This window comes from Triticum urartu, chromosome 2A (genome assembly GCF_056163025.1).
Source record: "Triticum urartu cultivar PI428250 chromosome 2A, HENAU_Tu73, whole genome shotgun sequence".
Taxonomy (NCBI): Eukaryota; Viridiplantae; Streptophyta; class Magnoliopsida; order Poales; family Poaceae; genus Triticum; species Triticum urartu.
Window position 1 is genome coordinate 715996323 of NC_141874.1, and position 25740 is coordinate 716022062.

Here is a 25740-nt window from a genome sequence, read left to right on the forward strand (position 1 = left end):
GATGAGAGAGAGGTTCTCATTGTTCCTCTATATCTTGAGCGTTATGTTCTTCACTGCTCATAGCAAAGACAATTAGAGCCATTTTTTGAGAAACACCAGGAAAATCATGCAGGACAAGTGCATTCCTTTGGGGTTTTTTTTTTTGAGAAAAGGACAAGTGCATTCCTAACAGTCCCAATAAAACCACGCGGGCGTATCAGATCGTCCAGCAGAGCCCATGGATTTGGTGAGATCCCGTGGGCTTCTCGTGCTGGTTCGCTGCTGTTTGACGGCGGGCTTTACACGAGCGCGCGGGGCGCCGGCCTTTCCTTTCCCTTGGCTGCTGCGCCTGATTACACACACTCTGATTCCCCTGCCGCCATTGGCCAGGTCTGCGCTCTGCAGGCACCAGCACCGTCCCCAGCACCGAGCGTGGACGGCAGCGGCACCTCAACCACCTTGCGGATACGAGGTACGCAGGCGCATCCCTGATACTCCCCATGTCGTATCCCCCTTCTGCCGCCGGCCTCGGCTCCCTGACGTCTCCCGGCCGGCGAAAGTCCTCGGCCGACGCATGTGAGATACGTGGATCGTTCACTAGTTAATCCATGGCTAATGACGTTTCCACCTCGTACGAATGGGTCTGCGATTGGTTGGTGAGTTTATCGTGCTCCGTTGTGTGGTGATCTTAGATGAGAAAAGGATCACTTAGAAATAGTGGAGTAGAGAATAAAAAGTGACTCGTTCGGATATGCACGAAAGATATCCTTTCTGTGTCTGCAATGACAATTCTTCCACCCATCAACTCCTGCCTAAAATCAACGCCTGCCTACCTACCCCAAGGCGGCTAAGGCTCCCGCAATTAATAATCTATTTATAGCTTTATTTGATCAAGCAATTATGGATGGTCATCATGACTATATCTCTGCCCGTCCTTGCTGCCTGCGTCCACACTCTCTGTCTTCAGTCTTGACATTCACTTTGAGCGAGCGAGCGGAGGAATGGAGGAAGCCATGGCGATTCTGCGCGATGCTTCGCCGTGGAGCCTGCTCGCCGGCGCCGCGGCCATGGCAGCTCTGTGGTGGGCGGTCCGGATGCTCGAGTGGGTCTGGTGGGGCCCGAGGCGCATTGAACGGGCCCTGAGGGCGCAGGGCCTCGGGGGCACCCAGTACCGGCTCCTGAGAGGCGACATCAAGGAGGAGCAGCGGCTCATGAGAGCGGCCCTCTCCAAGCCCGTGCCAATGGACCGGCCGCACGACATAGTCCCGCGCGTTTCCCCTCTCCTCCACCGCGTCACGGAGCAGCACGGTATGTACCAGCGCCAGCCACCGCAACAATCTTTTCTGGTTGCGTGCTCCTTCTGATGTAGAAATGCCATTAGGTTATTACGCTCTTTGTTTCAGTGTCATGTTCGGCTCTTCTCATCATCTGTTGCTGAAATCACAGGGAAGGTTTCATTCACATGGTTTGGGCCATACCCAAGAATCACAATCAGTGATCCTGAGCTGGTTCGGCAAGTTCTGGCAAATAAATTTGGCCACTTCGATAAGACGAAGCTAGCCCGCCTTGCAAAGGTATTTATTGGCGGACTCGCAGTCCTTGACGGTGAAGAATGGGCCAAGCACAGAAGGATTATGAATCCAGCCTTTCATGCAGAAAAGCTCAAGGTAATACTAGTATTTATTTCACTTCTTGTAAAAAAACTGTATTTCTTTTACTTTGAAAGATATTGTACTAGTCTTTGCTAAAAGAACTGGTATCTACACAGCATGATTCGTGTATCCAGTAAATATATCTAAATCAGACTCCAGATCACAATATCTAATCTAGAATTGGATCGATATAAATTCGGTGTCAAATCAGGTGGATATAATATAGTTTGTCAAGTTGCTCCCTATAAGGCTATAATCAGTAATTTCGTATCCAATGGAATTGCGAATTTGCTAGAAGCACTGTATGTAACTGTACTTTCTATCAAAAGGTCCTTTGGAGAAGATAAAAAGTTACTGTATTATAATAACTAATTACTGTAAATTGTAATACTAAAGTTATAAATAGCATGGGTTATATCAACTGGTTGGAATTTCCTTTGTGATGGATATGTCAGACATCCGAGGCAAAATACTAGTTACATCACATGATCGTAGGAAATTTAACTAACAAGGCAAAAAAAACCAAACCATTTCTCCCTGACCATTTACTTGGAATTGATTACAGCGGATGTTGCCAGCATTCTCTGCATCTTGCAGTGAACTAATTGACAGATGGGAGAATTTAGTCACTGTTTCCGTTGGAGCAATAGAGCTTGATGTTTGGTCGGAGTTCCAGGATTTATCAGGGGAAGTCATTTCAAGAGCTGCATTCGGTGTCACCAACGAAGAAGGCAGGCGGATTTTCCAACTTCAAGCCGAGCAAGCAGAGCGCCTTGTCCAATCTTTCCGGACTAATTACATCCCGGGCTTCTCGTATGATCCTCATTTTCCTTGTTATTTCGTTCCAAACAAACAAATATCATCTGTGGATTCCTGTGTTCCAGAATGTTTTCTCAATGAAATTTCTGTACCCATTTCTGAAACTAACCAACGGATATTTTCACCCTTCAGTCTCTTGCCGACAGAAAACAACAGAAGGATGAAGGCTATAAATACAGAGGTCAAAGCGATTCTAAGGGGGATAATAGAGAAGAGGCAGAAGTACATGAAGAATGGAGGGACTGACAAGGACGATCTGCTCGGCCTGCTACTAGAGTCAAACATGGATTACAGTGATGCCGATGGCAAAACAAACAAGGGGATGACCGTGGAAGATGTAATTGATGAATGCAAGTTGTTCTACTTTGCGGGAATGGAGACTACAGCCGTACTACTCTCATGGACAGTGGTGTTACTAAGCATGCACCCGGAGTGGCAGGATCGTGCCAGGGAGGAGGTTCTACAAGTATTTGGGAAGAACAAACCAGATTTAAATGGTCTTAGCCGCCTAAAAGTTGTCAGTACTTGCTAGCTTGTCAGTAACATGAGTTAGGCACTTACTCCCTCCGTTCCAAAATACAAGTCTTTTAGAGATTCCACTACAAACTACATACGGATGTATATAGACATACTTTAGAGTGTAGATTCACTCATTTTGCTCCGTATGTAGTCCGTAGTGGAATCTCTAAAAGGACTTATATTAAGGAACGGAGGGAGTAGATAAGTGCAAGGTTCATGGCTTTTGATTCTGACATTTTTCTGCTAATTGTGTATGACAGGTTATGATGGTATTCAACGAGGTCCTGCGTCTGTACCCACCGGTGATGCTCATTAACCGCCGAACATACAAGAAGATAGAGCTTGGAGGCGTCACATACCCGCCGAATGTGATGCTTGCGCTGCAACTCATGTTCATCCACCGTGACCCTGCCATCTGGGGGGATGACGCCGGCGAGTTCAACCCGGGAAGGTTTGCCGAGGGCGTGTCCAAGGCAAGCAGGGACCCAGGGGCCTTCTTCGCCTTCAGCTCGGGGCCAAGGAACTGCATTGGTCAGAACTTCGCGCTGCTTGAGGCTAAGGTGGCCATCAGCATGATCCTGCAGCGGTTCTCTTTTGAGCTGTCGCCGACGTACATGCATGCGCCCTATGCCGTCCTTACACTGCACCCGCAGCACGGTGTTCCGGTCAGGCTGCACCGGCTCTGAACCGGTGATCAAAATGTATCTAGACCCGTCATTTTGATGTCGAAGAAAGTACTCCTCTGTAAAGAAATATAACAGCGTTTAGATCACTAAAGTAGTGATCTAAACGCTCTGATATTTCTTTAACGGAGGGAGCGCTGCATTGTCTGCACGCAGCTGTCAGGATAGTGTTTTCAGACAGTCCTTTATTCCCCTGGGTTTTAGGACATCTGGTTGAATCCTGAATCACAGCATCAATGCGTATATACTTTACTTCAGTTCAAAGTATAAAACTTGTAGCTGGGTACAACTTGAAAAATTACTGCATGCTTGATGCTCCTCACTGCCCAGAGAATGTGTAGCATCGTCAGAGCTTCTTTGGCTCAATTTGAGCATAGTGTATTGTGCTGAAGAATGTTTGCTAGAGCCATCTTAGCTTCAAGCAATGCAAAGTTCTGACCTATGCATGTGCGAGGACCCATTCCAGATGGAAAGAAGGTGGCCTGCTCCTTTTGTACTGGTTTTCAGAACATTCTAGAAGGTTCAGTCAATTTTCTGGGCGGTTTTTCTTTCGGTTTTTTTTTCAGCACAGGTTTTTATTCGTTTTCTTCTTTTCCTTTTATTTTATGTTTTCTTTATTTTTTTCTTCCAAATTTTATGAAATTCTCATGGTTTTTTATTTCATGAAATTTCCTAAATTTGCGGATTACTACAAATTCATTTTTTTAACATTGATAACCATTTTAAAATTAGTGAACAGTTTTTACAAATTCATGAACTTTTCAACTTCATGAACATTTGTTTTCAAATTCAAGATTTTTTTAATGGGCTGTGGGCCGCTACCTGTCCGTGTGAGAGGCAATTCCTGTTTCGGTGCTACACCCGGTTTGGGCCGATTGACTCTGAGAGCGATCGAGGGGTCGCGGGCTCACACATACTGATGGGAAATCCTATGTGAGGCATAATGCGTCAAATTGTCGGTGTTTCACATGTACCAAGACACCGAGCGATCGATACTACGCGAGCCCATAGTGTGCGTAGAGATTTCGGTTTGGAGCAGGTTCCTACTTTGGTTATCCTCGTTTTAGGAAATTCATATTTATTTATTTTTATTTTTCCTGTTGTTGTTTTTATCATATTTCTTTGGTTTTTTCCCTTTCAGCAAGTTTCCTTTTGAGAATGTTTTCTGAATTGAAAAAAAAATCATGTTTCAAAAACTGTTTGGAAATTTCAAATAACGACTATGTTTAAAATATTGCTCGGAATTTCAGGAAAAAATTCTCACTTTAAAAAATTATTCACTAATTTAAAACTAGTTAGTGTTTCAATTTTTTGAGGAATTTCAAAAAGTATTCACGTTTTCAAATATTCTTTTGAGAATTTTGAAAAATATTAGGGAATTTCGAGAAATGTTTGAGCATTTGCAAAAAGTATTTGTATTTCTGAATATTGTTCAAAATTTTAAAAAATGTCCTCTTTCCGGAAAACACAATTCGAAAAAGCTTCAGGAATTTTCAGAAAATGACCCTGTTATAAAAAATCCCAATTACAAAACATGTTCGAAATTAAAAATAATAATAATAATTGCCATAATTTTTAATATATTTTCCCAACATTTACTAAAAATGAAATAAAAATAGGAAAACCAGCCGCAACTGTAGTCCACTAGCGGCACTACTGGGCAGGCCCAGTCGTGCCCAGTAGTGGCGCCGCATTTTTTTTGACACAAAAACTCGTCATTTTGGAGGCTCCTGCGTTGGCGAGGAGCTCGCTCAACTAGGCTTAAAAGTAACTCTATCATATGCCTATGTAAACTTCTTATAGCATCTCTTACAGACCCCGTATATCCACCTGGTCCGTAAAATTCCGGCAACTATACAAATTTGGCCCTTTTTTTATCCAAAACAGACCCCATACAGTGGCCCCGACCCGTAAACAATTTACAGTGGCCCGAAAAAAAACCATGTGCAGTATATATTCGGGTTTGCGGTCACGATACATGTCAAAAACCTATTCCCCCGCAGTTGCGATTCCCCCTCTCATTTCTCACCGCCAGCGACCTAATTCCGCCGTCCTGCCGCCCAATCCGCCATGATGTGTATGTGTGTGTGTGTGTGTGGAGGGGGGGGGGAGTGTGGAGCTCCGGCCTGCGTGGTGGCGACGACCCCGAGCGGAAGTGTTGTGTCGCTGCCGGCGTGGCGATCAAGCGTCCCGCATGGCGGTACACCAACCCAGGCCTTGAGCCGTCGTCGTCCCTTCTCCGCAGCGAGATGGAGAAGTACGACCGGCGGTAAGCTCGGCTTGCCTACGACGCGAGGAGCTCTTTGGGCGCGTCGCTTCTTCCGCTGAAAAGGGAGCCTGACGAGCTTAGCTTCCGCCGCTCCGCGCCGTGAAGACGAAGCTGGAGGAGGAGGAGCGCCCACGCTGCCGCGGCGTCGTCGGGCCCGAGGCGAATCCCATCGAAGCGGCACTTGCCGCGCACAACGCGCGTGAGCACAAAAGAGGCGAAGGTGTTGGGGAACGTAGCATAAATTCAAAATTTTCCTACGTGTCACCAAGATCTATCTATGGAGTCATCTAGCAACGAGGGAGGAGTGGATCTACATACCCTTGTAGATCGCGCGCGGAAGCGTTCAAGAGAACGGGGTTGATGGAGTCGTACTCGTCATGATCTAAATCACCGATGATCCTAGCGCCGAACGGACGGCACCTCCGCGTTCAACACACGTACGGAGCAGCGACATCTCCTCCTTCTTGATCCAGCAAGGGGGAAGGAGAGGTTGATGGAGATCCAGCAGCACGACGGCGTGGTGGTGGAAGTAGCGGGATTCCAACAGGGCTTCGCCAAGCGCTGCGGGAGGAGGGAGATGTGTCATGGGAGGGAGAGGGAGGCGCCAGGGCTCAGGTTGGGCTGCCCTCCCTTCCCCCCACTATATATAGGGCCAAGGGAGAGGGGGGAGGCGCAGCCTTGGCCCTTCCTCCAAGGAAGGGTGCGGCCAGGGAGGAGTCCCTCCTCCCCAAGGCACCTCGGAGGTGCCTTCCCCCTTTAGGACTCTTCCTCTCCCTTGATTCTTGGCGCATGGGCCTCTTGGGGCTGGTGCACTTGGCCCATATAGGCCAAGGCGCACCCCCTACAGCCCATGTGGCCCCCCGGGGCAGGTGGCCCCACCCGGTGGACCCCCGGGACCCTTCCGGTGGTCCCGGTACAATACCGGTGACCCCGAAACTTGTCCCGATGGCCGAAACAGCACTTCCTATATATAATTCTTTACCTCCGGACCATTTCGGAACTCCTCGTGACGTCCGGAATCTCATCCGGGACTCCGAACAACTTTCGGGTTACCGCATACTAATATCTCTATAACCCTAGCATCACCGAACCTTAAGTGTGTAGACCCTACGGGTTTGGGAGACATGCAGACATGACCGAGATGACTCTCCGGTCAATAACCAACAGGGGGATCTGGATACCCATGTTGGCTCCCACATGTTCCACGATGATCTCATCGGATGAACCACGATGTCAAGGACTTAATCAATCCCGTATACAATTCCCTTTGTCTATCGGTACGACACTTGCCCGAGATTCGATCGTCGGTATCCCGATACCTTGTTCAATCTCGTTACCGGCAAGTCTCTTTACTCGTTCCGTAACACATCATCCCGTGATCAACTCCTTGATCACATTGTGCACATTATGATGATGTCCTACCGAGTGGGCCCAGAGATACCTCTCCGTCACACGGAGTGACAAATCCCAGTCTCGATTCGTGCCAACCCAACAGACACTTTCGGAGATACCCGTAGTGCACCTTTATAGTCACCCAGTTACGTTGTGACGTTTGGCACACCCAAAGCACTCCTACGGTATCCGGGAGTTGCACAATCTTATGGTCTAAGGAAATGATACTTGACATTAGAAAAGCTTTAGCATACGAACTACATGATCTTTGTGCTAGGCTTAGGATTGGGTCTTGTCCATAACATTCTCGTTCCCGTTACCAACGACATCCAATGTCCATGGTCAGGAAACCGTAACCATCTATTGATCAACGAGCTAGTCAACTAGAGGCTTACTAGGGACATGGTGTTGTCTATGTATCCACACATGTATCTGAGTTTCCTATCAATACAATTATAGCATGGATAATAAACGATTATCATGAACAAGAAAATATAATAATAACTAATTTATTATTGCCTCTAGGGCATATTTCCAACAGAAGGCGCGTCGTCGGCGGGAGGAGTAGATCAACGCGCTCCTCTATGAGTAGGGGCTTGCCGCCGCGCGCGAGTTCGACGCCAAGCAGGCGGCATGGCGCCACGGAGCCGACAAGCAAGCTGAGATCTACATCGATCTAAGCTCTGATGACGACAAGTGAGCGGCGGCGGCGCCGCTGCCTCTTGGCTAGTTTTAGGGTAGGATAATCAAACTATGAACCATGTACTGTGTTCTTTAATCTATGGATGATCAAACTATGCAACGTGTTCTTTATTTTGTCTGGAAATGCTTTTTTTATGGGTTCATTTGAGGGCTCTGTTCAGCCGCAACCCATTTTACCCCTCAAACCGGGGCGTTATTGGTCCTTATCCGTGCTTTAAAGGTTGCGGTTATAAAGAGTGAGATGGTCTTAGGTGGTGTTTGGTTCTCTAGTCCTAGGACTTTTTCTAGTCCCTAGGATTTTCTGAAAAGACTCTCAAGAAGGTGCCTCTAATAACTTTTAGCAAAAAGTTCCACTCTGTTTGGTTTGCTAGGGAGTTTTTTTAGTCTCAACACAAAAAAGTCCCTGGAACCAAACACCCCTTAGTTTTTCGTACCCCATGAACGTCCTCCCCCCACCTTCTCATGTGAACGGTGAGTTTGTTTCCTCCGCGAGCCTATGCTATGCTTGAAAAGTAATCATAAATATGATGAGTACGTGCTTATCCGCTCCGCGTAACTATGCTATATTTGGAAGGCAACCATGATCCGCTGCAGTGAATGAGGACCACGATCGCACGAAATATTGAGTAGTTCAAATACAAGGCGAGAGAGTGCCAAAGGCTAGCGTTGAGCGCTTTCATTCTTGAAGGACGCCGATATCCAACACACGTGTGGTATATTTGACATGCGCACACACACCGTGTGTGGTGTGAGCAGAAGGCAGCCCACACAGGTTGTGTGTGGGCGGACATTAGAATTGCCCACACGTGTGGGCGCGGCTACATCGTGTCACACATTCAACAAGTACTGCTCATCTCCACCCTGCGCGTGTGGCACGAAGCAAAAATGCCCCCACGTCCTGGCGCAGCTACGTTAGGTACCCACGGGATGACGATTTAGTTGCCATCCTGGTTGGCAGATGTAGTTATCCGGGATGACAAGTGTAGTTGTAAAAGCATGTCAACTCTATCTGTTTTGGTTGACTATATAGTTGCCATGTCTAATTTATGGTAGTTGCCACGTATAATCAAACCGTAGTTGCCGTGTGTGATTAACTACTTGTCACATATGGTCAAACAGTAGTTGTCATGTGTGTTTACCTAGTTGCCGCGCGTGGTCCAACCATAGTTGTCATGTATGGTTCATCACAGTTGCCATGTGTGTTTATCTGATTGCCATGTACGCGCAATTGCAGTCGCCGTCTAGCAAACAATCACATTTGCCATGTGTGTTTACCTAGTTGCCACGTTTGCGTAACTGCAGTTGTCATCCACAACGTAGGAGTATCGTGTGGGTGAAAAGCAGTTCGCTCACATGCGCATGGACTAGGTGGTGACTGTGTGGGCAGAAAGTAATCCACCCACATAGCGCAGCTGTCAAACAGCGTGGTGCGGCCGTGTGGGCAAACTCCCTCACGTCCACACACCAAGCCCGTCCTACGTGGCATGCAAATTATGCCTCAATGTATCAAGATTCGTGCAAACTGCACTGGACGATAATCCACGCGTGTGGGTGAGTTGCAAAACCGCCACACGTGTGGGCGTTAGTGTTTCCGTCCTTGAATCCCTTGCCAACGCACAGAGGCAAGCAAAGAATTCGTAAGATCTGAAGTGCCAAGTTCCCACGTATAAATATAGGACCGTGATATTTGGCACATGTGTGGTGGATAGCAAAACTATCACACTTCTCCTTCCTCCCATATAAATACATGCATGCATGCATTAGGATATAGATTAGGGTGTGACCAACTCTCTTTCACGTCCATCCCTCTCTCTAATTACATACATGCACTAGAGGACAGAAAAGCTAATGTCATCTTAGATTCTCTCCTATTTCAAAAATTCAAAATGTTTTGTAGCTTAAACCGTTGGTCCGATGCAAAAACCGTTTTCACATAAAAGATTCGTCGTGATGAGATCTTCGAAACTAGATCTCATGTTGGTATGTTTCGACGAATCTTTTTTTGGGTCAAAAGTTACCACGCTTCGGCTACATAAGTTATCAAGCATGTGGTATGCAACTTACGTGCTATTTCCACATAAGTTACCGGGGTTATATTTTTCAGCACCCCCCCCCCCATGGGTCAAAAGTTACCATGGGTGTTTGTACATAATTTAGTAGGTACGTGGTTCATATATTATCGTGCTATTTTCACATAAGTTATCGGGGGATGTTTCTCAAAATCTTTTTTCCCTTGGTTAAAAGTTTCCACGGTATTTGTACATAAGTTATAGGGTATGCGGTTCGTATTTACCATATTATTTTCACATTAGTTATCGGGGTATGTTCTTTCTCCCGGTCAAAAAAGTTACCGCGGTGTTTCTGGTAAGTTGTCGGGTATGCGGTTCACATATTACCATGCTATTTTCGCACAAGTTACCTCGAGGATTGGAGTATGTTTTTCAACAACTTTGTTTCCCGTTGGTTAAATTTTTTACGGTGTTTATTCGTAAGTTATCGGACATGCAGTTTATATATTACCGTGTTATTTTCACATAAGTTGTTTTCAACAACTTTTTCTCCCGGTCTAAAAAGTTACCATACTATTTGTACTAAGTTATCATGTATGTGATATGTATATTATCGTGCTATTTCTACATAAGTTTCTGAGGTTATATTCTTCAACAACTTTTTCTTATGGTCAAAAAGTTACCGCGGTGTTTCTATGTAAGTTATCAAGTATGTGTTTCGTATATTACCATGTTATTTTCACATTATCGAGATATGTTTTCAACAACTTTTTCCTCGCGGTCAAAAAAGTTAATTACCGAGGTGGTTGTACGTAAGTATCGGGTAAACTGGTCGCATATTATACTATTTTCACATAAGTTACCGGGGATATGTTTTCAACAACTTTTTATTTCGATCGAAAAAGTTACCGTAGTGTTTCTACGTAAGTTATCGGGTATGTGGTTCGTATGCTATCATGCTATTTTCACATAAGTTACCGGAGGCATAAAAATGGTTCTCTCTCGTTCATTCACTCAAAAAACTACCACACCCCTACTTCATTCACTCAAAAAACATGCATGTGTTAGCACGATTCTCTCTCCTTTCACGTGTACTCCTTCTAATTATATGCATGCACTAGAGGACAAAAAAATGGTTGTCATCCTAGATTCTCTTTATTCCAAAAATTTAAAATGTTTTGTACCTTAAACCATTGGTCTAATGAATAAATCCTTTTTACATAAAAGATTCATCACGATGAGATCTTCGAAAGTAGATGCCATGTTGGTATGTTCGGGCGCCTTTTTTATGGAAAAAGTTACCACGTCTATTAAGTGCAAGTTACCATGCTATTTCCACATAAGTTACCGGAGGCATAAAAAGCTTCTTCGACCCCGCGGTTCGTATATTACCATGTTGTATTCATATAAGTTATCGGCCCTGCGGTTCTTATATTACCATGCTGTTTTCAGGCCTTTGATTCGTATATTACCATGCTCTTTGGTCAAAGTTATAGCGGTGCTTGTACATGAGTTACCATCCGGCGGTTCGTATATTACCGTGATGCTTCCATATAAGTTACCGGGGGTATGTTTTCAACATTTTTTTCGCTTGGTCAAAGTTACCATGGTGTTTGTACGTATGTATGTATGTGATGTGTATGTAACCATTCTGTTTACACAAAAATTACCAGGGGTGTGTTTTCAATGATTTACCCACCGAGTGAAAAATTACCATGATGTTTTTGTATGTAAGTTATTATGTATGCGATGGGTATATTACCATGCTATTTAGATAGAAGTTACTATGGATATCTTTTCAACAATTTTTTTCTCCGGATTGAATTTACCGTGGTGTTTGTACCTAAATTATCAAGGTTGTGGTGCGTAAATGACTGTGTTGTTTACATAGAAAAGTAACCGGTGTATTTTCTACAACTTTTTACTATTCTTGCCCAAATCTAGAAACAATGATGACTATTACCGTGCTATGTACACATAAGTAACCGGGGTATATTTTCAGGAACTTCATCCACCCGAATCAAAGTTACCATGATGTTTGTGCGTAACTTATCAGTTTTGCAGTGCGTATATTACCATGTTGTTTATACGAAATTTACCATTGATATGATTCCAACAACTTTTTCCCTGGGCCAAAGCTACCGCATTGTTTTTGCATAAGTTATTACGTCTACAGTAAGTACATTACCATGCTATTTACCTAGAATTTATTGGGGCTCATGTTTTTCAACAAAAAATCAGGGTCAAAGTTACCACCGTGTTTGAACGAGAGTTATCATGTCTCCGGTGGGTAAATTATCATGTTATTTACACATAAGTTAGGGTATACTTTTCAACAACATCCTCCATCCGGGTCAAAGTTACCATGGTATTTGCGCTTAAGTTAGCAAGTCCGCGGTGCGTATATTATCTTAATATTTACATAAAATTTACCGAGGGTACGTTTCCAATAACTTTTTCCCTAGATCAAAGTTAACACGGTGTTTTTACATAACTTACCATGTCTGTAGTATGTATATTACCATACTATTTGCATAGAAGTTAACGGGGATTTGTTTTAAATAATATTTTCCCGGGTCAAATTTACCATGTTGTGTTTCTACGTAAATTATCAGATTTGTCGTGTCTAAATTACCACAATATTTGTATAGAAGTTACAAATGATATATTTCCGCAATATTTTATTTCGGGTCAAAGTTAGCACGGTGTTCTACGCGTAATTCATTAGGTCTTAAAATGTAGTACAAGTGATCTATTAGAGAAGCCTCTGAAATGATGTAAAAGTATAAGAATAGAGAGACAGATAACCTCATTTGTACTACTAAAATGATGTAATGTCAGGCGTTTGAAATAACACGAGTTTTCAGAACTTTTACATCATTAAGGTTTAGTATAGCATATGGTGTTTTTTAGTAGTAAGTGTCAAGTCTTTAGTAGTATAAACCTCAAGTTTAGAGGCTTTTAGTACCGTTTGAGGTCCTGACACTTGTTCTTTAGCAGTGTATGAGGTTGAGAGATTTTGTATGGTATGAGTTCCAGTAGTAAAAGTTATAAAACCTAATTTTAGCAGTACAAATGAGGTTCTTTAGTAGTGTAATACTGTAGTGTATGACTTTTCAGTAGTTCATTTGTATATTACTAAAAAAACCTCATACAACCAAGCGTCAAGTTCAGAGGTTCTTAGTATAGCATGAGTCAAGCATCAAGTTTCAGTTTCAGAACAACAAGTATGGACTTGGACTATCAACTTTCAGTTTTAGAACAACAAGCATCAAGTTTCAGTTTCAGAACAACAAGTATGGACTTGGACTATCAACTTTCAGTTTTAGAACAACAAGTTTAGACGTAAAATGTATAGAAAGAAAGAAAGTTCTTCCATCAGAAACCACATAGGCAGGTGAGTCGAATGCTTGATCAACACGCGAGGAGGAGTAACGATCAAGCATTAAGAGGTAAAAAGGATCTCTACTACTTGGTGATGGTTTGCTGAGGTTGTGAAATGGTAAATGTCCAGTTTTTCAGTTACGACACTGTTGATTTTCTTCACAAGTTTCAGATACAAGGCCGCCAGACAGCTTCACCACCGTCCGCTGCTTTCAGCACGAAGCGTGCTGCTCGAGGCGCCCAATAAGTTATCACTCTCGGTCTCAGGGGTGGCAGCATCGAATCGGCTGTGTCTCTCTCTGGCTCCCGGCGAAAAGCCCATTTTCACCATGGCGTGAGCGTGCGTGCATGAATGATTTCATCAGGAAAATAAGGCCATGAAAGACGACTACTTGGGAGGCGTGAAAGGCGTCACCATGCGGCCACAACGGGCACGCCGGTCCTGCGACGCCGGCTGTGCGTGGCGGAGGTCCAGGTGCTGCACTGTCTCCACTCCATAGCGCCGCCGCGCTGGCCGTGCGTGGCGGAGGTCCAGGTGCTGCACCGTCTCCACTCCATAGCACCGCCGTCGAGCATCAATCGGGAAGGTCACACCGGGGGATCCCGTCCCGTCGCCTGGCGCTGCTCACGTTGCCGGCGGGACGAAGGAGGAGCGGGGCGACTGCCGCGTCGCCTTCAGGAGGAAGGAAAAGCAAAGCCGTGTCATCGCCGGGAGGATGAGTAGATAAATGGCCTGGTGTGTGGATGGAGGAGGCCCGGGCATCGGGACAGTTGGGAATTGGGATGAAGTTAGACAAAGGATTGTGGGCGTTCGAGCAAAAATATGTGGTGTGATGGTTTTGCAATCTGGCACACAGTTGCCATATACATATTTCGATAAATATATGGTATTGTAATATTGTTGGAATATCTGTGTCTAGACCATGCATGTCTTTATAAGTAGTATCAAATAAAAATCAGTTATTGCCGAAAAAAAATCAGTTATATATGCACCCCATTTGTTAATACTTAATATTAGAAGATGGTATATTTATACAGGAGCCTAATCTGTTATCCTTATCCAATATTTTCTTCATGGAGAGGAAAATCTTAATTGGATAAGTTTGACCCATCGAAGAATTAAATGCTAGTTCTAGGAAACAGGGATAGACGTGCGCAGGTAAATCTCTCCCGACCTTGCAAATTGGATAAGATCACCTCAATGTTTGAAAGGTTCATTTTCCTAGACAGACATAAACCATCTCCTGCGCGTTCCTGCCATCTATGGGTACCTTCTCGTCCGTTCCAGATGTAACTCCATTTTTCTACCCCAGTCTCGCGTCATCACCTGAACAATACCCCCCGTAAATTACGGTTATTCAGTTAGCAGTAGCAGTTAAATTTTTAAGCTTATGCCTAGCCTTAAAATTAACTTTCGTAAGAAGTGAACCATGGTGCCAAACTGCCAATGATGAGGTGATTAAGTGGTATGCTGATTTGTTTGGTTGTAAATAAACCATTTCCTTATTAGTTCTCCTTGAGATATGTGGATTGGGCTGGGAGCTAAATATCTGAAAGGTTTGATGTCTGAAAAGGTAATGTTTGTTTCTATGAGGGGGAGAACTATCTCATTGAATGTTGTGCTATCCAACTTATCCATCCATCCCATTTCTAAGTTTCTGTTAAATAAAACCCTTTTGGAGAAATTACATAAGCACACGAGGAAACACCTTGGGAATTTTTAGTAACTAGAAAATCACCGTTTAGTCCAGCGAAGGAGGCTTTACACTGGTTTCCATGGGCCTTTTGCCCTTAGCTAATTGATGCATGTACAAATCCGCCAAATGCATGGAAGTATCACATTTCTTCGCAACATGAGTCGTACAACCACACATGTATAGCAACCTTCAAAGGTGCTACCCTTGTCATTTCTCTTGAAATGACTATCGCCCTTTTGAGCTCCATTTGTATTCCGCTTCTCATCCCATTTACACTTTTCTTTACCACTGATGATATTGCCAAATCCTCATTGAAGAACTAACTGTGAAGAGCATTTCTTCACGAGATCCGCATCTAAAACCGCACTATTGTAGAATTTTAACTTCAAGTTGCCTTGGTGCACAACATAGTTGCATGCTTCGATAGACTCAAAGTCATGGAATTTGATGAATGTCCATTCCCTTTGCACTACAGGTATCATCACCACCCTGTGTTGATCACAACAAATTAGAGATCCCGAGCTATCAAGTTAATCTTGACATCCATCATCGAGGTCCGAAATTTGCTGTTGTCAATGGAAACCTCAGCAAAGTCTTTCTTCGATATGTCCAAACTATCCTGCATGAAATCTTCATGCCCATAATTATGTTGTAAAAAATGATTGGGCATCGACCAACGCATATCAATTTACAAATTGCCGATACATATACCTTGATACACAATGCACTTACCGTACACTAAATTACTGTCAGAACACATATGCATAAAAACTAGATAGCTAAAAGCTAAGCAGAAAAGAAAAACTAGTATTGACCGAAAACGGGACACCCCAAACTAGTGGGTGAGACCATATCTGTCTTTTTGTTCCTTTTATTCTTTTTTTTTAAATCCAATTGATGTCGATTTTTTGTCTTTGGTCGTATCCTATACGACCATTTGGCTTAGCCCGATCGATGGTGCTTTAGTAGATTGCGGGTGCCTTCGCATGGGATTTAAAAACCTTTTGGTCGGCTCATCCAAATAGCAGTGGAGGTGGATCGTTAAGGTGAACCCCTTTCGAACCGCTACACTTGATCCCATTGAGCCACTCCACCTGATCTGCTTATCCACCATCTCGATCAACAATAATAAGAATAACGGGATGATTAATAGTGCTGAAAACACCAAACTTTGGGTTAAACTACAAAGTGCACGAGTCTGTCTGCTCTTGTATAAAATGTCGTAAGCCAGAAGGTTAATCTACAAAGTTCTGTTTTTTGACCATCAAAACGTATCTCTTTCTTCATTGGCATAAATCATTACATCATTAACCAAAAGAGATACAATTGAGGGGGTGGAAGTTCAATCTAAGGAACTAGCTTCATCGAACTTTGCTGGGCAATAGCGTTCGCCTCATGAAAGTCATGTTCGAACACCACTTTGGCAAATTCTAAAGTCATGAAATAACAATCATCAAGTATTGATGTTGCACTTCCTGTTATCTGCATGTCATTGTTCATGGCTTCATAAATATTTCTGACTTCGGTGGCCTGCGTCAACGTCACCATGTGTCATGTCGAAGCAGGGGGGGTGTCACCACTGGGAGGGGGCTTGCCGCGCCTTGGTCGGCTGTGCCACAGTTAAGCGAGGAGAATGGATCACCTCCTCTATCGACGTGCACTAACGGTCACTGGTTCGTCCGCCTTTTTCTCCTTCCTGCCTTCTCTTATAATGCAAGGAAAGGAAGAGACATGATATCTGCCCGTCGGGTTACACATGTGGAGATTTTCTAATATCTTTTTTGAACATGGTACAGACGCAAGTGCTTATATATATGCGCATACACTCACCCCTATGAATGCACAAACGCACACCCTACCCCTATGAGCACCTCCGAGAGACCGAGCCGGCATATCATCTTGAGGTTTTACAAAGTCATCGTAAGCGCCGTGTAGACGACGGGAACACGTCTCCTCCCACTGAACACGTATAGCCAAAAATCCTAAAATACACCAGGACTTGAATCCTTGATGGTCTGAGGATACCACTGTACATGTAACCATCCAATCATACGTTGGTTCGCGAAGATTCCCTAATTGACGTGTGTTAATTGCTTTATAACAAAAACACCATCTATCTAGTCAAAGAATCAGATAATATATGCACCAATGTTAAATCACATTGGTCTCTAATAGATATAACATTTCAAATAAGGTCAACTTATAAATATACAACTGACGTGACATGTCACCTATCATTAGCAACAATAATTTTACTAAAATGCACCCTCGTGCTTGACCTGGTGAGCATAACCGCACGCCTGCAACTTCCCCGCCACACTTGGATTTGAAACATGTTGCATGAACTTGTACAAGTGCTAAAATCCATCATTTGGTAGGATAATTTCTTCCTAAAAAAAGTTGGTCTTGCTCTCGATCTTTTCTAGAAGGTTTATTTTTGTGAAATCTTCGTCGTTAAGAAACAAGCTGGTCCAACAAATTTTTTTTTTTGATTCACAACATACTGTTGGCAAAATAGCTTGATTCGCCATGTAAAGTTATGTCGTTGAGAGTTGGTGAGGATGGTGGCAGAGATAGCTAAGCCAATGATAAGAAAATATTAATGTATTAATGATAAATCACACCTGTCTCCAACCGGTATAATTATTATGGACGGTTGTGACAAATGAGCGAATGCAAAGCCAACTCATACATACGACACCATAGTCAACGACCATAATTAGCTTTTCACATATAGCGTACCCTCACTCACCATGTAAAGTCATGTCGCTAAGGGTTGGTGGACCCAGTTGTTCGGTGGCAAAGACAAAGCTAACTTAGTGGTAATTTTTTTAAATATATTAATGGTAAATCACACCTGTCTCCAACCAATGCAATTATCTTGAACGGTGGAAACAAATGAGTAGACAAATAGCCTAGTTGTCCAGTGGCAGAGACAGCCAAGCCAATGCTAATAAAATATTAACGTATTAATGAAAAATCACACCTGTTTCCAACCCGTATAATTATTAAGGACGGTTGCGACAAATGAGCGGATACAAGGCCAACTCATACATACAACGCCATAGTGAATGATCATAATTAGTTTTCCACATTTAGCGTGCCCTTACTCACCATGTAAAGTCATGTCGCCAAGAGTTAGTGGACCCAATTGTCTGATGGCAAAGACACAGCTAAGTCAGTAGTAAAAAAATATTGATGTATTAACGATAAATCACACATGTCTTCCAACCGATGCAATTATCATGAACGGTGGGGACAAACGAGCGGATAAGGCCAACAACTCATACATACAACACCATAGTCAATGGCCATAATTGGCTTCCATATATACCCACCGTCCAACCTCCCAATATGTACTCCTTCAGCAAGAAACGAATAAATGGTAAGATGGTAATACTCCGAGCAGATAAAACCACACGGACGGAGCCATCCGCGCGTGCCACTGCGCGTGGGCCAGCCGCCATTAACCCCACGCGCAAGGGATTTGCGCCGCGTCCTCTTTAAAACCCCCCTTCAACCTCGGGCTTTGCTCGTCCGTCCCATCCATCTCCGTCTCTCGCTTCGCCCCCCTGCTCCTTTCCGCCCAACGCCCGCTTGTCTTCCCGTAGAGCCAGCAGTTGTCGCGCCTCGGCCATGGAGGACGGCCGGAGCGACGCCAAGGAGGCCAGCATGGTCGAGCTGGCCTTGTCCTTGGAGAAGGTCCGCCAGATCGAGGGCGGCGGCGACAATGCCGACGGCCAGAAGAAGCTGTGGGGGCTCCTCCGGCTGTTCATGGCCTGCATGGTCTCCGGCGGCATCCAGTACGGCTGGGCGCTGCAGCTCTCCCTCCTCTCGCCCTACTCCCAGGTACGTCGATGCTGCTGGTTAATTTCCCCTTGTTGAGCTCCTACATCCCCTTTGTTACTTCTTTTTCCTCGATGTTCTTCGTGCTGTGATTGTTTTTCTCTGATATCTCGTGTTCATCTTTGGGTTGCAGACGCTTGGGATTCCCCACCAGTACGTGTCACTGACCTGGATCTGCGGTCCCATCGCTGGATTTGTGGTGAGTTTTCGTGCGATTTCATCCCCATCACCAGTTTCCTTTTTCTTGCTTCCGTTTCCTTTTCAAAGTTCGGTGAAAAAAATAAGAGAATTTGTTGTTAAGGCACGGAATCTTGAAAATCTGAAACTACCACGCAAATCTGCTGAAAATATTCACGTAGTAAAAGGGTAATGGACCGATCGTTTTCATATCTGCTCATTATTCCCCGCCCCCGGCTACCAAACCCCATGCACTAAAAAGGAAAGGGCTAAAAATGGCATTAATAATTAATTAATTAATTAATTTGTTAATCGGTTCGCCATGGCCAGGTGCAACCCATCGTCGGCTACTACAGCGACCGGTGCACCGCCAGGATGGGCCGGCGGCGGCCCTTCATCCTCGTCGGATGCCTCATAATCTGCGTCTCGGTAAGTCACCAAATTAATCACCTTCTTTCCTTCTTCTTCGAGCTGCCAATCGGTCTTTAATTTTGCTGACGCCGTCGATTAATTGTGCTGATTGGCCCAAACGTGCAGGTGCTCCTCATCGGCTTCTCTGCGGACATCGGGCGCGCGCTCGGCGACACCAAGGAGCACTGCAGCGTGAGCACGGGCCCGCGATGGGCCGCCGCCGCCATCTACATTGTTGGCTTCTGGTTCCTCGACTTCGCCAACAACACCGTCCAGGGGCCGGCTCGTGCCATGATGGCCGATCTTTCCGGTGAGCGTTCACCTCAGCTCAAGCTCCGCCTTCCTTCAACGTCGATGTTTCTTGTCATGTATACTGATCAGAGGAGCTCGATTGGGTGCAGCTGGGAACCATGGCCCCAACGTCGGCCAGGCGGTCTTCTGCCTCTGGATGGCCATCGGCAACGTCCTCGGCTACACGGCCGGCGCCAACGGCAAGTGGCACGAGTAAGTTCTTTTCTTCTTCTTCTTCTTCTCTCTTCCCGGCGTGGACGGACCGACTGACTGACGCCGTTGGTTGCAGGTGGTTCCCTTGGCTGAAATCTTCGGCGTGCTGCGACGCGTGCGCAAACCTCAAGGGCGCCTTCCTCACCGCTGTGATCCTCATCGTCATCAGCATGACGGTCACCATGTACCTCGCCGGCGAGAAGCAGCTCGACAAGGCCGACGTGCAGGCCGCCTCCGGCCGCGGGTGCTTCTCCGCCTTCGGCGACCTCTTCAAGAGCTTGAGGAACCTTCCCCCTTCCATGTTCAAAGTGCTCGCCGTCACGGCCATTACCTGGGTACGTACTATAGCTGCACTGCACGCCGATCGTCCTCATGCCATGCACCCGTCGGTCCAACACCAGTTGATCTGACTGACATTGTCCTGCATGCCGCTCGGTTTTGTTTTTCTTCAGCTCGCCTGGTTCCCCTTCTTCCAGTACGACACCGACTGGATGGGCCGGGAGATCTACCACGGCGTGCCGCAGGGCCCCAAGTCGTCCGTCTACGACGCCGGCGTCCGCGAGGGCGCCATCGGCCTGCTCCTCAGCTCCATCACCCTCGGGGCCACCTCCTTCCTCATCCCCAAGCTCTGCCGCAAGCTCACGTCCAAGGTCGTCTGGTCCATCAGCAACTTCATGGTGTTCGGCATCATGACGGCGATGGTCGTCGTCGGCCTGATCTCCACCAAGGGGTACAACGTTGCCCTGACCGCCAACCTCACCGGGCCCGACCCCAAGCTCAAGGCCATCGCGCTCACGCTCTTCGCGCTCATCGGAATCCCGCAGGCCGTGAGTCCACGCGCACCATGCCTCCTGCTGCTGATCTAATTTGATCTGCTTTAATTTGCACGCCCACTGATCGACTGTTCTTTTCCAAAATGCTGTTCGTGCAGGTACTGTTCAGTGTGCCATGGGCTGTTGCTTCTGAAGTCGTTGCCGCGGAGGAGGATGATGGCCAAGGCCAAGGCCAAGGCCTCGCCATTGGTGTCCTCAACATTGCCATCGTCGTGCCGCAGGTTTTCAATCTATTGGCATGGCAACTCAATCGTCAGGCTGTTTGTTAATCGGGGCCTGACTTTTAACCTATTTCTTTTTCATTGCCCTTTGTGCAGCTGATCATCGCGCTCACCGCCGGCCCCATCGACAAGGCCTTCGGGAAGGACAACACGCCGGCGTTCGGCATCGGCGGCGCCTTCGCCTTCATCTGCGCCATCCTGGCGCTCATCCTGCTGCCCAAAACAAGGGGCAATTCCAACGCCGCCGTCATGGCCGGAGGGCACTGATATGGCGATACATCATGAGGAGAGAGTTGTTCTCCAGCTAGCTGATGTTGATATATATATGTGAGCCGAGGTCGTGTTTTTTTTGTTTTTCCTTTCCACCGCCGTTTGTTCATTCGTCACGTGCTTTTAGCTGGGAGTGCAGTGGTAGAGCACGAGACGAGTTCCCTGGTCGCAATGTTTTTAGCTGTTCTGGGAACCTCTTGAAAAATTTCAAGTGAGATGAACATTGGTAATCTGCACCGATTTAAACGTCATGAAGAGTAATCTCCTGACATTATTATATTTTGTTTGCTGAGACGTGTCTCAAACTTGCAGTCCGGCAAAATTTGTAGCCCCAGCTAATAATTAGAGAGAAAGCGAGGGAAAAGAAAGAACAAAAACACCTTCCTCTTTGACTCCCAAGAAAAATTCTCAAAAAAGGCTGATTGCAAAAAAAGGTCTTCCCTCTTTTTTGGGACCGTCTACCCCATGTCCCTAAAAATAAGGCTACTCCCTCCTTCCATCTATATAGGACCTAATGCGTTTTTCGAGGCTAACTTTGATCAAATATTAGAGCAATAATATATGACATGCAACTTACACAAAGCACACCGTTAAATTCGTGTGTGAAAGGAGTTTTCAATAATATAATTTTCACATTGTGCATGTCATGTACTATTAATCTTGTCAATAGTCAAAGGCGATCTTAAAAAATGCATTAGGCCCTATATAGATGGAAGGAGGGAGTATGTTTGATTCATAAGTCCTATAAGACTTTTTTTAGTCCCAACTTATAAGTCCAAGTCCCTAAAAAGTCCCTACTTGTTTGGTTCTTGAGACTTATAAGTCTTTATAAGATCATATTACAACTATAAGTCCCTATAAGTCCCTCCTTGAGAGTCTTATTTCATAAATCCCAAATGCCCACTTTAAGTCCCTATAAGTCCCTCTTGTTTGGTTTAGATGGGACTTATAGGGACATTTTTAAGTCCCTAGACCAATAAGTCCTTGGAAACAAACACCCTCTAAATTCACCTCTGCTTCGGCCACTTCTCCTAGCCGCTACACTTCATCTTCTTTCCTAATGGTGTAACCCACCTCTGAGCCAACCCTAACCACCTGCCTCTGCCTCGCTCGGCCGGTGGCTATCGCTGCCCCGCCCTTCTTTTGACTTCCCTCCACCGTCATTGCTGGCCGCCGCCATGACCATTCCTCTAGGCCCCGCCACACTAGTGAAGAACTCCGGCTATCCTCTGCACCCCCAGGCCCGGCCCTGATGGGGGGCAGGGGGGCGGCCGCCCCGGGCCCCCGAGACAGAGGTGCCCCCACGTATGTGTGCTCTGTGTTGTATTTGGCCCGTGAAAAAAAATGATTTCTTGGCTAATTTTAGATACAACGGCGTGTACACGCAGCAGCGTACAGGGAGCAGGGGTAAGTAAATCAGCGATCGCTAAATTCGTGGAATTTCCATTTGCCTCTCGTGGGCCCGCGCACGACGACATGAGCGATCGACAAGCCACGCAGGACTCCTCAAACCTCGAGGGCGACCCCGCCGCCGCAGCCTCCTCCCGCGGACGCCTTCCTGATGCTTCCTACTCCAACGACGGCTCTGGTAATTTCTTCTTCATCCCCGTGGACAGGAGTAACAACATCACCGCCCGCCGGTCCCAACAGGCAGTTTTGAACAACAGATCAGGTAAGCATCGTGTTGATTCATCTTCCAAAAGCTAACTAGGTTATATAGGTGACTAGTTGTCCTTCTGAATTAGGAGAGTTAGTGAATTAGCGGAGAAGAAGAGTTGGACGTAGTTGTCCTTCTGACTAATTAATCTGGCTCTGTTGGGGATTGATGAAAGACAATGGGAGAGAATGACTAGGATCCATGGATTAATGATGATAGTCGAGCTGAAACTAATTGGAGAATGCATGGTCGCTTTAATCTAATTAGGTGGCCAAATTCATTTTAGTGTTGCAAATTATAAATCTAATTCTAGCTGCACGCCACCAAGAGCAGTTCATCGATAAAACATTAATAGTAGCTTTTGTGTAGCAAACTATGAAATATAGGCATGAAACTTGTCCAAATCTTAACAGAAGTAAGATAAACTTAATATAATCATATATGATTAGATCATAGAACTCGGTTGACATGCTGGTTTTGCACTCCATCGATAAAACATTAAGAGTAACTTTTGTTTAAAAATATGTAAACATGCATATGTTAATTATCATTTGGTTTACAAAGGGCCCCGGGTAAATTTTTCCACCCCGGCCCCTAAAATCTTATGACCGGCCCTGTGCACCCCACCCTTAAAGATAGATAATGGGGCAATGACTTCCCCCTAGATAGATAGTAGGACTGCCTCTTCTCCGTTGAGCTCGAAATGAACTAGAAAGGTGACTGGCATGAAGGAAATTTGAACGCCGATATGCATCACACGTGTGGTACATTAGACATGCTCACACACCATGTGTGGCATGAGCAGGAGGCAGCCCACATGGGCTGTGTGTGGGGGACATTAAAATTGCCCACACGTGTGGGCGCAGCTACTTCGTGACACACGTCCAACAAGTACTACTCATCTTCATCCCGCGCATGTGGCACGAAGCAAAAATGGCCACACGTCCTGGCGCAGCTAAGTTAGGTACCCGCGGGATGACGATTTAGTTGCCATCTTGGATGGCAGATATAGTTATCCGGGATGGCAAGTGTAGTTGTAAAAGCATGGCAACTCTATCTGTTTTGGTTAACTATAGTTGTCATGTCTAATTTATGGTAGTTGTCGCGTGTAATCAAACCGCAGTTGCCGTGTGTGGTTAACTACTTGCCACATATGGTCAAACGGTAGCTGCCATGTGTGTTTATCTAGTTGCCACGTATGGTCCAACCATAGTTGCCATGTATGGTTAATCACATTTGTCATGTGTGTTTATTTGGTTGTCACGTACGCGCAACCGCAGTTGCCGTGTGTGGTTAACTACTTGCCACATATGGTCAAACGGTAGCTGCCATGTGTGTTTACCTAGTTGCCACGTATGGTCCAACCATAGTTGCCATGTATGGTTAATCACATTTGTCATGTGTGTTTATTTGGTTGTCACGTACGCGCAACTGCAGTTGCCGTCTAACAAAAAATTACAGTTGCCATGTGTGTTTACCTAGTTGTCACGTTTACGTAACTGCAGTTGTCATCCACAACGTAGGAGTGACGTGTGGGCGAAAAGCGGTTCGCCCACACGTGCATGGACTAGGTGGTGGCTGTGTGGGTAGAAACTACTTCGCCCACACAACGCAGCTGGTGAACAGCATGGTGCGGGGCGTGTGAGCAAACTCTCCAACGCCCACACACCAGCCCCGTCCTACGTGGCATGCAAATTCTGCCTAGTGTGTCAAGATTCGTGCAAACTGCACTGGACGATGATCCACGCATGTGGGCTAGTTGCAAAACTGCCACCCGTGTGGGTGTTGGTATTTCCGAGGAAATTTCCAGGCACCTCTTTTTTTTCTACAAGAAAAATAGTCCTTGCACACTAAACACACCTAATTTTCCTAAATATGTTTACACAAAAGTAGTCCTTGCACACTGAACATCACCTATGTTTACACAAAAGTAGTGTGGACGAATCAACCAAAGGGACACTATACACTTATGAGCTCAGCGTCCGTTTCAACTTTCAAAGAGGCAGGCACCAGACTCTAAGACAAGAGCATGCAGCACGCTTTCCTGCAACGAGCAAAACAGAGGCCATGTGACATGCCAAAGCTAGGCGGTTAGGTTTCCCTTCTAAACGGAGACATGCAAGATGGAGCTGGAACCTCTGAAGCCCTGCTCTGCTCAGGCCTATATAAAGACCAAGGACCAGGACGATCGAGCACATCTCACACAGCCATACTACTACCACACACCGACACACGAGACCACAGAGAGCCAAAAGGGCTACCAGTTCCACGACCACGGCGATGGCTCCCAAGATGATCGGCGTGACCATCTTGCTGGTGCTCCTGGCGCTGGCCCCGAGCGACGGCCAGGTGATGCCGGTCCCCTGCTGCCGCCTCAACTGCTGTGATGGTAGGCCCGAGTGCTGCTCCCCTGGCCTCGTCGTCGCCGCCATGGCGCCCATCATACCGGCCGCCGCAAACGTAGCAGGGCCGGCCGCCGCCGGTGCCGCGTCTCGCAAGGTCTTCCCTGGAAACTAGCGGTCGAGGTGTACAGTATGTAGCAACGCACTACCCGCCGTTTGTGGTCAATTCCCCGGCCAAGCGAAGCTCTACCTGCCCCTGGCCGTCTACCTAAGTTCAGTGATTAAAACTGTATGTGTTGAAGCCCAGCTATCTCCTATGTATGTACGATCGTGTTCCCATGGAATTGTAATTCAGTTCTAATGATAATTAATAC

The 25740-nt window shown here is 45.8% G+C and overlaps 2 protein-coding genes across 3 annotated transcripts; both read left to right on the forward strand.

Annotated features, from left to right (window-relative positions):
• The first annotated feature begins 296 nt into the window (after positions 1-296).
• Positions 297-3974, forward strand: LOC125530217 (cytochrome P450 CYP72A616). Of its 2 annotated transcripts, none has more exons than XM_087545083.1 (5): positions 297-451; positions 947-1287; positions 1426-1646; positions 2197-2967; positions 3230-3974. In XM_087545083.1, exons 2-5 carry the CDS (start codon positions 981-983, stop codon positions 3653-3655), a joined length of 1725 nt encoding a protein of 574 aa, XP_087401209.1. In that variant the 5' UTR covers positions 297-451; positions 947-980; the 3' UTR covers positions 3656-3974. The 2 variants fall into 2 exon arrangements, with proteins under 2 accessions (XP_087401209.1, XP_087401210.1); XM_087545084.1 differs by lacking the exon at positions 297-451 and having other exon boundaries at positions 879-1287; positions 2197-2444; positions 2583-2967.
• A 14650-nt stretch (positions 3975-18624) lies between these two features.
• LOC147987067 (sucrose transport protein SUT5-like) lies at positions 18625-21659 on the forward strand. The gene is made up of 9 exons (XM_087545087.1): positions 18625-18954; positions 19085-19150; positions 19459-19557; positions 19666-19849; positions 19941-20043; positions 20120-20378; positions 20496-20870; positions 20975-21097; positions 21194-21659. Exons 1-9 carry the CDS (start codon positions 18742-18744, stop codon positions 21362-21364), a joined length of 1593 nt encoding a protein of 530 aa, XP_087401213.1. The 5' UTR covers positions 18625-18741; the 3' UTR covers positions 21365-21659.
• The last annotated feature ends 4081 nt before the right edge of the window (positions 21660-25740 follow it).